General features: G+C 40.8%; 1 protein-coding gene across 1 annotated transcript in view; it reads left to right on the top strand.

The window, feature by feature from the left end:
• The first annotated feature begins 12,354 nt into the window (after positions 1-12,354).
• pigt (phosphatidylinositol glycan anchor biosynthesis, class T) overlaps positions 12,355-15,004 on the top strand; it is a 35,041-nt gene continuing 32,391 nt past the window's right edge. The window contains exons 1-2 of the mRNA XM_029724449.1: positions 12,355-12,948; positions 13,557-13,734. Of these exons, the coding sequence (XP_029580309.1) occupies positions 12,405-12,948; positions 13,557-13,734 (722 nt within the window). The 5' untranslated portion in view covers positions 12,355-12,404. The remainder of the gene's footprint in view (positions 12,949-13,556; positions 13,735-15,004) is intronic.

Raw genomic sequence — 15,004 nt, 5'->3', positions numbered from 1 at the left:
ATTGCCTAGTATAGGCTATGGATCATTTGATTGAGACCACATTAAATATAGGGTACATTTTACATTATACATTTTTACTTTGGCACCTAGATTAGTTCTCTCTCTTTAAGCCAATATGGAATTTATATGCCTATTTGTATTGTATTGGGACCAATGGAGTGGGTGGAATAGAAAGTGTTGCTGGGCACGTACTGTAGACCTCAGACCACCATGGAATAACACCATACAGTGCATTCAAAAAGTATTCAGACCCCTTCCCTTTTTCCACATTTTGTTACGTTACAGCCTTATTTTAAAATGTACTAAATATGTTTTCCCCCTCATCAGTCTACACACAATACCCTATAATGACAAAGCAAAAACAGGTTTAGAAATGTTAGCAAATTTACTAAAAATAAAACAGAAATACCTTATTTACATAAGTATTCAGACCCTTTGCTGTGAGACTCGAAATTGAGCTCAGGTTCATCCTGTTTCCATTGATCATCCTTGAAATGTTTCTACAACTTGGAGTCCACCTGTGGTGAATTCATTTGTTTGGACATGTGGAAAGGCACACACCTGTCTATATAAGGTCCCACAGTTGACAGTGCATGTCAGAGCAAAAGCCAAGCCATGAGGTCGAAGGAATTGTCCGTAGTGCTCCGAGACAGGATTGTGTCGAGGCACAGATCTGGGGAAGGGAACCAAAACATTTCTGCAGCATTGAAGGAGCCAAGAACACAGTGGCCTCCATCATTCTTAAATGTAATAAGTTTGGAACCACCAAGGCTCTTCCTAGAGCTGGCCGCTCAGCCAAAATGCAGGGTGGGACTAATAAAAAGATAACTATTGTAAAATATACTGTGTCAATAAAATATGTATAGGTTCAGAACTTGTGAAACAGCAGTTAAAAATATATGGCAAAAATAAATCAAACTGGATGGTCTTCAGAAATAGATGGGAGGGGTTGAGGGTAGCAGAAGGATAGGAGTAAAAACAAACAAAGATAATCTGTTTTACAATAGCTGTGTCCGTAAAATGTATATAGTATGTATAAGCTGGAAGTAAAATCCTTGGTAGTGTTGTTCATTAGTTTACTCTAATTAGGGGAGGGGTGGTAGGATTAGTGGAAAAGTACATGGAATGTCCAATGCTGAAACACCAGCGTAACAAAGCAAAAACATAAACTAAGCCTTTGACCAAAAGGCTGTGGCCAAAAAGGGACAGTAACACAACAAACAGCTACTCCCCCATTCTCCCCCAGCTCCTCTCCTGGCACACCTATATAGAGGAAGACACAAAGCAATTAGTGGGCCCAGCTGTGTACTAATTGGCTTTACACTGAGTACATATCCACTGAGGAGGGTGCTGTCGGGTCCTCTTCCTACGGCTGGTCACTGAACTCTCACAGTATATACATATCCAGTCAAAAATTTGGACACACCTACTCATTCAATAGTTTTTCTTTATTTTTACTATTTTCTACATTGTAGAATAATAGTGAAGACATCAAAACTATGAAATAACACATATGCAATCATGTAGAAACCAAAAAAGTGTTCAACATATCCAAACATATTTTATTTGAGATTCTTCAAAGTAGCTACCCTTTGCCTTGATGACAGCTTTGCACACTCTTGGCATTCTCTCAACCAGCTTCATGTATATACTGTTACCTGTAAACCATTTCAATTAAAAATTGTGGAATTTCTTTCCTTCGTAATACATTTGAGCCAATCAAGGTAGGGGTGGTATACAGAAGATAGCCACAGGAAAGGAAGACCCACAGTTACCTCTGCTAAAGTGGATAAATTCATTAGTTACCAGCCTCAGAAATTACAGCCCAAATAAATGGTTCAAAGAGTTCAAGTAACAGACAAATCTTAACATCAGCTGTTCAGAGGAGACTGCGTGAATCAGGCCTTCATGGTTGAATTGCTGCAAAGAAACCACTACTAAAGAACACCAATAATAATAAGAGACTTGCTTGGGCAAAGAAACACTAGCAATGGACATTAGACCGGTGGAAATCTGTCCTTTGGTCTGATGAGTCCAAATTTGAGATTTTTGGTTCCAACCGCCGTGTCTTTGTAAGACGCAGAGTAGGTGATCGGATGATCTCCGCATGTGTGGTTGCCACCGTGAAGCGTGGAGGAAGAGGTGTGATGATGTGGAGGTGCTTTGCTGGTGACACTGTCTGTGATTTATTTAGAATTCCATGCACACTTAACCAGCATGCCTATCACAGCATTCTGCAGCGATACACCATCCCATCTGGTTTGCACTTAATGGGACAATCATTTGTTTTTCAACAGGACAATGACCCAACACACCTTCAGGCTGTGTAAAGGCTATTTTACCAAGGAGAGTGATGGAGTGCTGCATCAGATGACCTGGCCTCCACAATCACCCGACCTCAAACCAATTGAGATGGTTTGGGATGAGTTGGACCACAGAGTGAAGGAAAAGCAGACAGCAAGTGCTCAGCATATGTGGGAACTCCTTCAAGACTGTTGGAAAAGCATTCCAGGTGAAGCTGGTTGAGAGAATGCCAAGAGTGTGCAAAGGTGTCATCAAGGCGGTGGCTACATTGAAGAATCTAAAATATGTTTAACACTTTTCTGGTTACTACAATCAAATCCCCGAGCTGACAAGGTTCTGCCCCTGAGCAAGGCAGTTAACTCATTGTTCCCCGGGCACTCAAGACGTGAATGTCGATTAAGGCAGCTCCCCGCACCACTCTGATTCAGACTAGGTACCCCCCTTCCCATGATTCCATATGTGTTATTTCATTGTTTTGATGTCGTCACTATTATTTTACAATACAGAAAATAGAAAATAGTTTAAAAAAAAGAAAAACCCTTGAATGAGTAGGTGTGTCTAAACTTTTGATTGGTACTGTATATATTTACAGAAAAATATATGGGGGATTGGAAATGATGCAAACAATTACATTGATGGAAGCTATAACCTATCTGCAATATTAAAGCTGATCTGCAGAGACAAATGGGAGAAATGGGAGAAACTCCCCAAATACAGGTGTGCCAAGCTTGTAGCGTCATACCCAAGACTCAAGACTGTAATCGCTGCCAAAAGTGGTTCAACAAAGTACTGAGTAAAGGGGCTGAATACTTATGTAAATGTAATATTTCCGGGTTTGTTTTTAGAAATATTTGCAAAACTGTCTAAAAACCTGTTTTGCTTTGTTGTTATGGGGTATTGTGTGTAGATTGATGAGGCAAATACACTGCTCAAAAAAATAAAGGGAACACTTAAATAACACATCCTAGATCTGAATGAATGAAATAATCTTATTAAATACTTTTTTCTTTACATAGTTGAATGTGCTGACAACAAAATCACACAAAAATAATCAATGGAAATCCAATTTATCAACCCATGGAGGTGTGGATTTGGAGTCACACTCAAAATTAAAGTGGAAAACCACACTACAGGCTGATCCAACTTTGATGTAATGTCCTTAAAACAAGTCAAAATGAGGCTCAGTAGTGTGTGTGGCCTCCACGTGCCTGTATGACCTCCCTACAACGCCTGGGCATGCTCCTGATGAGGTGGTGGATGGTCTCCTGAGGGATCTCCACACAGGCCTGGACTAAAGCATCCGCCAACTCCTGGACAGTCTGTGGTGCGAGACATGATGGATGGAGCGAGACATGATGTCCCAGATGTGCTCAATTGGATTCAGGTCTGGGGAACGGGCGGGCCAGTCCATAGCATCAATGCCTTCCTCTTGCAGGAACTGCTGACACACTCCAGCCACATGAGGTCTAGCATTGTCTTGCATTAGGAGGAACCCAGGGCCAACCACACCTGCATATGGTCTCACAAGGGGTCTGAGGATCTCATCTCGGTACCTAATGGCAGTCACGAGCACATGGAGGGCTGTGCGGCCCCCCAAAGAAATGCCACCCCACACCATGACTGACCCACCGCCAAACCGGTCATGCTGGAGGATGTTGCAGGCAGCAGAACGTTCTCCATGGCGTCTCCAGACTCTGTCCCGTCTGGCACATGTGTTCAGTGTGAATCTGCTTAAATCTGTGAAGAGCACAGGGCGCCAGTGGCGAATTTGCCAATCTTGGTGTTCTCTGGCAAATGCCAAACGTCCTGCACGGTGTTGGGCTGTAAGCACAACCCCCACCTGTGGACGTCGGGCCCTCATACCACCCTCATGGAGTCTGTTTCTGACCGTTTGAGCAGACACATGCACATTTGTGGCCTGCTGGAGGTCATTTTGCAGGGCTCTGGCAGTGCTCCTCCTGCTCCTCCTTGCACAAAGGCGGAGGTAGCGGTCCTGCTGCTGGGTTGTTGCCCTCCTACGGCCTCCTCCACGTCTCCTGATGTACTGGCCTGTCTCCTGGTAGCGCCTCCATGCTCTGGACACTACGCTGACAGACACAGCAAACCTTCTTGCCACAGCTCGCATTGATGTGCCATCCTGGATGAGCTGCACTACCTGAGCCACTTGTGTAGGTTGTAGACTCCGTCTCATGTTACCACTAGAGTGAAAGCACCGCCAGCATTCAAAAGTGACCAAAACATCAGCCAGGAAGCATAGGAACTGAGAAGTGGTCTGTGGTCCCCACCTGCAGAACCACTCCTTTATTGGGGGTGTCTTGCTAATTGCCTATAATTTCCACCTGTTGTCTATTCCATTTGCACAACAGCATGTGAAATGTATTGTCAATCAGTGTTGCTTCCTAAGTGGACAGTTTGATTTCACAGAAGTGTGATTGACTTGGAGTTACATTGTGTTGTTTAAGTGTTCCCTTTATTTTTTTGAGCAGTGTACATTTTAGAATAATGCTGTAACATAACAAAATGTGGAAAAGGGGAAGGGGTCTGAACACTTTCCAAATGCACTGTATGTTGTTATTCTTTGGTGGAGTGAGGTCTACAGTATATTCCCAGCAACACTTTCTACTCCACCCACTCCATTGGTCCCAATGCAATACAAATAGGCCTATAAATTACATATTGGTTTACAGAGAGAAATCTATTCTAGCATCATACGCAAGACTTCCAGACTGTAATCGCTGCCAAATGTGCTTCAACAAAGTACTGAGTAAAGGGCCTGAATACTTATGTACAGTTGAAGTCGGAAGTTTACATACACTTAGGTTGGAGTCATTAAAACTTGTTTTTCAACCACTCCACAAATTTCTTGTTAACAAACTATAGTTCTGGCAAGTTGGTTAGGACATCTACTTTGTGCATGACACAAGTAATTTTTCCTACAATTGTTTACAGACAGATTATTTCACTTATAATTCACTGTATCACAATTCCATTGGGTCAGAAGTTTACATACACTAAGTTGACTGTGCCTTTAAACAGCTTGGAAAATTCCAGAAAATGATGTCATGGCTTTAGAAGCTTCTGATAGGCTAATTGACATAATTTGAGTCAATTGGAGGTGTACCTGTGGATGTATTTCAAGGCCTACCTTCAAACTCAGTGCCTCTTTGCTTGACATCATGGGAAAATCAAAAGAAATCAGCCCAAAAAAATTGTAGACCTCTGCAAGTCTGGTTCATCCTTGGGAGCAATTTCCAAACGCCTGACGGTACCACATTCAAACAAGAGTACGGAAGTATAAACACCATTGGACCACGCAGCCGTCATACCGCTCAGGAAGGCGACGCGTTCTGTCTCCTAGAGATGAAAGTACTTTGGTGCGAAAAGTGCAAATCAATCCCAGAACAACAGCACAGGACCTTGCGAAGATGCTGGAGGAAACAGGTAGAAAAGTATCTATCCACAGTAAAACAAGAGCTATATTGACATATCCTGAAAGGCCGCTCAGCAAGGAAGAAGCCACTGCTCCAAAACCGCCATAAAAGCCATACTACGGTTTGCATGAGGACAAAGATCATACTTTTTGGAGAAATACCCTCTGGTCTGATGAAACAAAAACAGAACTGTTTAGCCATAATGACCATCGTTATGTTTGGAGGAAAAAGGGGGAGGCTTGCAAGCCGAAGATCACCATCCCAACCGTGAAGCACGGGGGTGGCAGTATCATGTTGTGGGGGTGCTTTGCTGCAGGAGGGACTGGTGCACTTCACAAAATAGATGGCATCATGAGGGAGGAAAATTATGTGGATATATTGAAGCAACATCTCAAGACATCAGTCAGGAAGTTAAAGCTTGGTCGCAAATGGGTCTTCCAAATGGACAATGACCCCAAGCATACTTCCAAAGTTGTGGCAACATGGCTTAAGGACAACAAAGTCAAGGTATTGGAGTGGCCATCACAAAGCCCTGACCTCAATCCCATCGAACATTTGTGAACAGAACTGCTTTGATGTTAATATTTTCATGTAAATCTGTTATTTACATCAACCACAGAGGAATTTAAGAGATACAACCCCCCTTGGAATCGCATCAAAAACAATTGCATATTCTTTTGGGGTTATTGGAATTTTAAACTATTCAAGAAATTCCCCATATGAGAGTAGATATCCATCCTCATTCAGTAACTGACCAACCAAAATAATTTTATTCTCAAACCAGTTACGAAAATTTTTTTTATTTTTAAATCGTATATGAGGGGAAAATTTGTGTTTAAATGCTAACATCCAAGCTAAAATTGCCTGCTTATGGAATTTGGCCAACTTTATTGGGATTTTATAAACATCAAAATGACATTGAAGCAAAAATTCTAAACAACCAACAGAGTCAAATAAATACTTAGGGAAGACATTCCAAATACTGTTCTGGTTCTTAACATACTTCAGAATCCAATTTATTTTAAAAGTATTATTTAGAGTATTGAAATCTAAAACCTCAAGACCTCCTTGTTCTAGGGTATTAGTGAGAATATACACTGCTCAAAAAATAAAGGGAACACTTAAACAACACAATGTAACTCCAAGTCAATCACACTTCTGTGAAATCAAACTGTCCACTTAGGAAGCAACACTGATTGACAATACATTTCACATGCTGTTGTGCAAATGGAATAGACAACAGGTGGAAATTATAGGCAATTAGCAAGACACCCCCAATAAAGGAGTGGTTCTGCAGGTGGGGACCACAGACCACTTCTCAGTTCCTATGCTTCCTGGCTGATGTTTTGGTCACTTTTGAATGCTGGCGGTGCTTTCACTCTAGTGGTAGCATGAGACGGAGTCTACAACCCACACAAGTGGCTCAGGTAGTGCAGCTCATCCAGGATGGCACATCAATGCGAGCTGTGGCAAGAAGGTTTGTTGTGTCTGTCAGCGTAGTGTCCAGAGCATGGAGGCGCTACCAGGAGACATGCCAGTACATCAGGAGACGTGGAGGAGGCCGTAGGAGAGCAACAACCCAGCAGCAGGACCACTACCTCCGCCTTTGTGCAAGGAGGAGCAGGAGGAGCACTGCCAGAGCCCTGCAAAATGACCTCCAGCAGGCCACAAATGTGCATGTGTCTGCTCAAACGGTCAGAAACAGACTCCATGAGGGTGGTATGAGGGCCCGACATCCACAGGTGGGGGTTGTGCTTACAGCCCAACACCGTGCAGGACGTTTGGCATTTGCCAGAGAACACCAAGATTGGCAAATTCGCCACTGGCGCCCTGTGCTCTTCACAGATGAAAGCAGGTTCACAGAGCACGTGACAGAGTCTGGAGATGCCGTGGAGAATGTTCTGCTGCCTGCAACATCCTCCAGCATGACCGGTTTGGCGGTGGGTCAGTCATGGTGTAGGGTGGCATTTCTTTGGGGGGCCGCACAGCCCTCCATGTGCTCGCCAGAGGTAGCCTGACTGCCATTAGGTACCGAGATGAGATCCTCAGACCCCTTGTGAGACCATATGCAGGTGTGGTTGGCCCTGGGTTGCTCCTAATGCAAGACAATGCTAGACCTCATGTGGTTGGAGTGTGTCAGCAGTTCCTGCAAGAGGAAGGCATTGATGCTATGGACTGGCCCACCCGTTCCCCAGACCTGAATCCAATTGAGCACATCTGGGACATCATGTCTCGCTCCATCCACCAACGCCACGTTGCACCACAGACTGTCCAGGAGTTGGCGGATGCTTTAGTCCAGGTCTGGGAGGAGATCCCTCAGGAGACCATCCACCACCTCATCAGGAGCATGCCCAGGCGTTGTAGGGAGGTCATACAGGCACGTGGAGGCCACACACACTACTGAGCCTCATTTTGACTTGTTTTAAGGACATTACATCAAAGTTGGATCAGCCTGTAGTGTGGTTTTCCACTTTAATTTTGAGTGTGACTCCAAATCCAGACCTCCATGGGTAGATAAATTGGATTTCCATTGATTATTTTTGTGTGATTTTGTTGTCAGCACATTCAACTATGTAAAGAAAAAAGTATTTAATAAGATAATTTCTTTCATTCAGATCTAGGATGTGTTGTTTAAGTGTTCCCTTTATTTTTTTGAGCAGTATATTTTTGTATATAGTGAGGCTTGTTCCTCCAAATAAAATTATAAAGAATCTTATCTAAGTTCTTTACAATTTTAGGGGGTAAGTCAAGTGATAACGAGACATAAAACGATCTGGATAACCCTTCAGCTTTGGACAATAAAACCCGACCGTATAATGAAATATCTCTCATCAACCAGAGGTTCAATTTCTTCTTTGTTTTCTCAATAATGGGGTTAAAGTTTAATTCACTCCTTTGTTTTTCATCCTTGCATATAACAATTCCAAGATAAGTAACCTTATCTTTAATTGGGATACCATATACTTCATGTAAAACACAATCCTTGAGTGGAAATATGACTGACTTATTGATATTAATTTTCAAACCCGAAACTAAGGAAAAGTCTTCAATACATGAAACTGCTTTAGAAACCTCATTCCTGTCTCTCAAAATATGGTGGTATCATCAGCCAGTTGACATAGTTTAAATTCATTGCCAAGTGCTGAAACACCTTGAAAATTCATTTTCTTGATTTGAAGAGCCATAATTTGAGTAACCAATAAAAATAAAAATGGACTAATTGGGCAGCCCTGCCTAATGCCACGGCCAATATCAAATATTTTGGATGTCCCGTGAGCTAATTTTACAGAGCTAGTACAACCACTATATAAAGTTTGGACTGCTTTCAAAAAAAAGTCACCAAACCCCAAAACACATATAGCTTTGAACATAAACTCATGTTCTACAGTGTCAAAAGCTTTATAAAAATCAACAAACATAAGAAAACTATCATCAAGGATGAGGTCATTATAGTCAATCATATCTAAGATCAACCTGATGTTATTACTAATGTGTCGACCATGCATAAAACCAGATTATTCTTCATCAATTATATGACGCAAGCCTTGTTTCAACCTCTTAGCAAATACAAGGGCAAATAATTTCCCATCATTATTCAACAGGCTAATGGATCTCCAGTTGTCTATATAAAGAGTATCCTTATTAGGTTTGGGAATCAAAGTAATTACACCTTGCTTTAAGGAGGTAATTCCCCTTTTTATATTGATTCTTGAAACATAGCAAGAATAAAAGGATTCAATTTATCATTGAATGCTTTATAAAACTCACTTATTAAACCATCATTTCCAGGGGACCTATTGTTCTTAAGGCTTTTAATAAAGTCTTTTATCTCAATTTCAGATAATGATTTCAGGGATTTTTGTGATGAGTTATCTATCTTCTTAGCAATGTTTGCTACATTGTCTAAGAAAAGATCTATATTGGAAGTTGACTGGGCTGATGTATACAGATTCTGATAAAACTGGGCAACATGCTGAGAGATTTCTTTTGGATTTTCATTGGGAGTATTATTAATCATTAATTTACATATGGAAGTCTTTTCGCCTGCCCTTTTTTCTAAATGAAAGAAATATTTTGTATTTTTCTCTCCCTCTTCCATACATTTTCGTCTTGATCTTACAAACGCTCCCCGGGCCTTTTCCTCGTAGATACAGTCTAACTGCATTTGCAATGATGATAGCTCCAGTAATTCCTGGTTAGTTCAGTTTTTTTAGTATAATCCATTATTCCCTTTATGATGTCATATTCTTTCTCTCTCTTGGCACAAGCAATTTCTTTCCCCAATGAAATAGCCAAAAGCCTTATATCAAATTTCATTAGCTCCCAGTAACTTCCAAATGTATTCATAACACAGGCACAATTCCAGTATTTATCAATAATTCCTGCTACTTCCTTCTTAAACACTTCATTCTCTAGTAAAGTCTTGTTCATTTTCCAGTAACCTTCAGTAACTTTTTTTGGTTGACAAACCATGCATATTTAGCTTTATTGAGATCCCTTTGTGGTCTGTTAAAATCAATGGTTCAATTGAGACTGTATCAACCTTGTCAGCCATATCTTCAGATATCAGCCAGAAATCAATACGGGATTGTATAGATACATCTTTGGTACTCCATGTAAACATAATCTTATCTGGGTTCTTATGTCTCCAAATATCTAGAACACCTAACTTTAGACATATATTCCTTATCTCACAAACAGAATTGCTATCCTTAGGAGGCCATCTATCTAGACTATCATGTAATATTGTATTATAATCTCCACCCCATATTACTTTGGCCAATGGAAATTTAGACATAATTTTCCTTATTTTCCTCTCAATGTCTCTAAATAAAATACAGTTACTTGACTTGTTATTGGAAGCATAAATATTTACAACAATGAATTGAACGTGGTTGACATCTACCAATAGTATAATCCATCTCCCTGTATTATCTGCTTCATGACTCAATACATGACCCTTAAAGTTGCCTTTTAAAATAGCGACACCTGCTGACCGATTAGTACCAAATGAAAACCAAATATCATTCCCCCATTGACACTTCCAAAACGCAGCATCTGTGGAACAGGCATGAGTTTCTTGAATGAAATAAAAGTCGGCACTCTTACAATACAAAAATAAAGATTTCCATTTCAAAATACTACGGATTCCCCTGGCATTAATAGAAACAACAGAAATTGACATTTACTATCACAGTGACTATATGAAGAATATTAAACTTGTATACGTTCACATGAATCGAGTTCTCACAAAAAGAAAAGTTCTTACTAGTTGCAAATAAAAACAGTCCTTTGCACCACGCAAGTGGTTGACCTAATTTAAATTGCAAATAACATTGCACCATAGATTGGTAAAACGAATAGCCATCAAGCTAACATTAAGTGTTAGTGCGAATTGCCCTGCAATAAAAAAGTTTGGCTCACACAAACAATGCTCTTTCCTCAAGAAATATAAAGTTTTATCAGATGCAAATAAAACTCAGTCCTGCACAACTCACTTGATAAATGCAGCAGTCAAAAAACTAGGCGTCAGCGTGAATTTCCCTTCCATTAACAAAAGCCTTAGCTCCGCAAAGTATGCACTTTTCCCTTCCTTCCCTGCTCTCTCAATCATCGGCCACAGAGGATCCCGAGCTTCTTTCCGGGACTATTGCCCTGCAATGTTCTCGTCAGATTTTTCTGCTAATCCATAAATTTGAAGATTCGGGTATGAATCACATTCACCCCCCCCCTTTTTTTACACTGCAAGCATATGAGTGAGTTTCAACAATGCCTCTTTTCTCCTTGGAAGTTTCAACATCCATTATCTCAGCAACAGTTTGGTCTTGTCCTGATAACATGCTACTAGCTATGAAGACGTTAGCAGGCCAATTTAACTACACACGCTGAAACTTTTCGATAGCTAGCTTGTTCGTTGGAAATCGTCAAAACTATATTTCAGTTTTATTAATTACAAAAATATTCAAAATAGCTATTGTATGGTTAGATATAATTTTCGTGAAAAATCTAATTTCACCTGCAGTCTAAAACTAAACTTTGTGAGAAAACACAAAAATTGTTTCTCAGCTAGAAATGTTACAAATTTCGTCTTGATCTTGGCTCCCGCCATGTCCAGTACATATGACCTAGGCCTAATTTGTATGAGGTATGTCCAGTGTACACTTTTGGGAGCCCATTCCATGCCGCCATCTTGAGCCCCCCCAAATAGTGTCGATGCATCGCATTTTAAGGTGTTTGACCACAGTAAAAGGCCAGCAACACTCCGTATTATTCAGCCCCATGAAATGACACCATATATACATTCTACAGACCCTACTTAGTATTCCCCAAAATACTTTTACTGCGGCACCCATAATTTAGTAATATAATAATATATAATAATAGTTTTTGCTCTTTAAGCCAAAATGTGTTACATATGCAGTGATTCTCATTTGGGGCATTTATTTGACGCTGGAACGTTTTAAAACCCAAATGTAATGCAAATGTCACATAAATATGAACAAATATGCTTCATTATTAACCTTTAGACAATTATTTTTCATATATCATGAATAAATACAGGTTATTGACACCTTTCTACCTTTCTTTATTTTGAAACCTCGCAATTTCGTGAACCGGAAGTACTTCTTTAGTGTTGCTAATGTGACGCAGATTGCAGCAATCGGAAAAATGGCAGCGGACAAGTGCAATATTATTATTCTGGCGTTCGTTCTTTGCGGATTAACATATGTGTTTGTTAGAGCGGACATAGAAGACACAAATCATGTGAAAGATGCTGAAAGCGGGGCCGTTGATATTGCACCGAAGACGAATATAGGCGCGTCACTGCAATCAACTAAAACCGAGGACCAAACCCAGGCCGCGGAAGAGGAGAGGCAATGGGAGGCCGAAACGAATCCCGCAGATGCCCCAAGCGACAACAAAGCTGACCATGTCCATGATACCATGCAACACCTTGACAGTCGTCCAGCACCGTATGCAAAAGACCAAACCCAAGAGGCAGCGGAAGAGGAGAGGAAATGGGAGGCTACCGAGGTCAAAGAAGCTGACCATGTCCCTGACACCATGCAAACCCCAGACGTCCCTCCACCAACGCCCGCAAAAGATCAGTTTCAGGAAGAGTTGGTGATCAGACCATTGCATTCTGGGGATATCTACGCCAGCTTCCAGTTCCGCACCATGTGGGATACAGACTTCTTACGAGGAAGTAAAGGTAAATAATGTGGTTTAATATGCTGTGTGGGACAATCACATAATTTATCAAGTAGTCACACAGGGACACCACCAGTCGTCAGTGCATATCCAGCACAGGAGGTTGGTGGCATCAAAATTGGGAAGGAAAGGCTCGTGGTAAGTGCAGGAGCAGAGTAAGTGAAATGGTATCAAATACATCAAAGACATGGTTTCCATGTGTTTGATGCCATTCCTTCCGCTCCGTTCCAGCCATTATTATGAGCCGTCCTCCCCTCAGCAGCCTCCACTGAATTTGTCATGGTCCTGTAGACCCACAGAGCAGGCTTTTGTTCCAGCCCAGCACTAAACATTTTATTCAACCAATCAAGGGCTTGATGAGTTGAATAGTTGAACCAGGTGTCTTATTGCTGCTGTGCTATGTTGACTGTGCATTCATTGTCATCAGTACATATGACCTAGGCCTAATTTGTATGAGGTATGTCCAGTGCACACTTTTGGGAGATTATAGGCCTAGATCTGGTACGTGCACACCCCTAAACTCAAGGATGGATTTTATGAACTACAAATCAAGGCAACATATTACTGTTCTATGAAACTCACTGTTTCCTCCCAAATGTTCATTTTCAGTCTCCCACTACCGACTCTTCCCAAAGTCGCTGGGCCAGGTGATTTCAAAGTTCTCTGTGCGTGAGCTCCACATCTCCTTCACTCAGGGCTACTGGAGGACAATGCAGTGGGGCCAGCCATTCCTACCATCGCCCCCTGGTGCTGAACTGTGGGTATGGTTCCAGGACACTGTCACTGAGTGAGTGTATATAATATACTGTGTATTTATTTATCCTTACAAGTTCACTTTCTTTATTGTCGAAGCTAATGGAGTAGCTTTAGATCTGTTGAATCATTGTTAGTTGGTTCTGGTGTCAACAAGAGCTGTATGAATACATATGTGTTGCTCTAGGCTTGTTCATATGATTAGAATCACTTTTTGGCTGTAGCCCTTTTGATTTGAACGAAACAGCCATACATTTTTGCCCATGGTAGAAGTTGTCAAAGTGACTTCAAATAGATAAACTCAACCATTTATATTTTTCAGTAATGAAGACACTGTTGATGTATCATGGTGGGGTATGCAAAATGTTTAAAATTTGAGCACCTCTATCTCCTGACTGTTTTGGCATTCAGTTCCAAAAAGTCCCTTTCTGACTACTTCTACCATGGGCAAACATGTATGGAAGGTTTCTTTCAAATCAAAAGGGGTGCTGTCAGAAAGTGATTGAATTCATATAGAACGAGCCTGTAGTCTCACCCATTTTGTAAACTGTGACTGCTATTATTTGGTCCATTAAGTCTTCGCCCATGAACATATCACATTTGACAGGCATGTCTTTCTTGTGACTGGTTGCAGATACTACAGTTCTCGGCATTAAAGTGATATAGTTGTCTATTAAAGGGAATGTCCACTGAAGTGAATGATCCAGTGCCTTCAGAAAGTATTCACACCCCTTGACCTTTTACACATTTTGTTGTTACAAAGTGGGAGTAAAATGGATTTAATCGTTGTTTTTTTTGTTGTCAATGATATACACAAAATAATTTTTTACATTTGTATTAATAGAAAATAAAAAAATATCTTGTTTTATATAAGTGTTAAATCACCTTTGGCAGCGATTACAGCTGTGATTCTTTCTGGTAAGTCTGAGCTTTGCACACTTGGATTGTACAATATTTGCCCATTTTATTATTTTAAAAAAGTGTCAAGATCTGTCAAGTTGGTTGTTTGTCATTGCTAGACAGACATTTTTAAGTCTTGCCATATATTTTCAAGACAAATTTTGTTTTTAAAGTCAACTTTAACTCAGGAACATTCAATGTCAACTTGCTAAGCAACTCCAGTGTATATTTGGCCTTGTGTTTTAGGTTATTGTCCTGCTGAAAGATGAATTTATCTCCCAGTGTCTGTTGGAAAGCAGACTAAACCAGGTTTTCCTCTAGAATTTTGCCTGTGCTTAGCTCTATTGTTTCTTTTTATCCTAAAAAAGCTGTCATGTGTTGTTGGATTTGCCCTACACATAACG

This window comes from Salmo trutta, chromosome 30 (assembly GCF_901001165.1).
Source record: "Salmo trutta chromosome 30, fSalTru1.1, whole genome shotgun sequence".
NCBI lineage: Eukaryota > Metazoa > Chordata > Actinopteri > Salmoniformes > Salmonidae > Salmo > Salmo trutta.
Note: the sequence above shows the minus strand (reverse complement) of the source record. Positions and strands in the feature narration are given on the sequence as shown.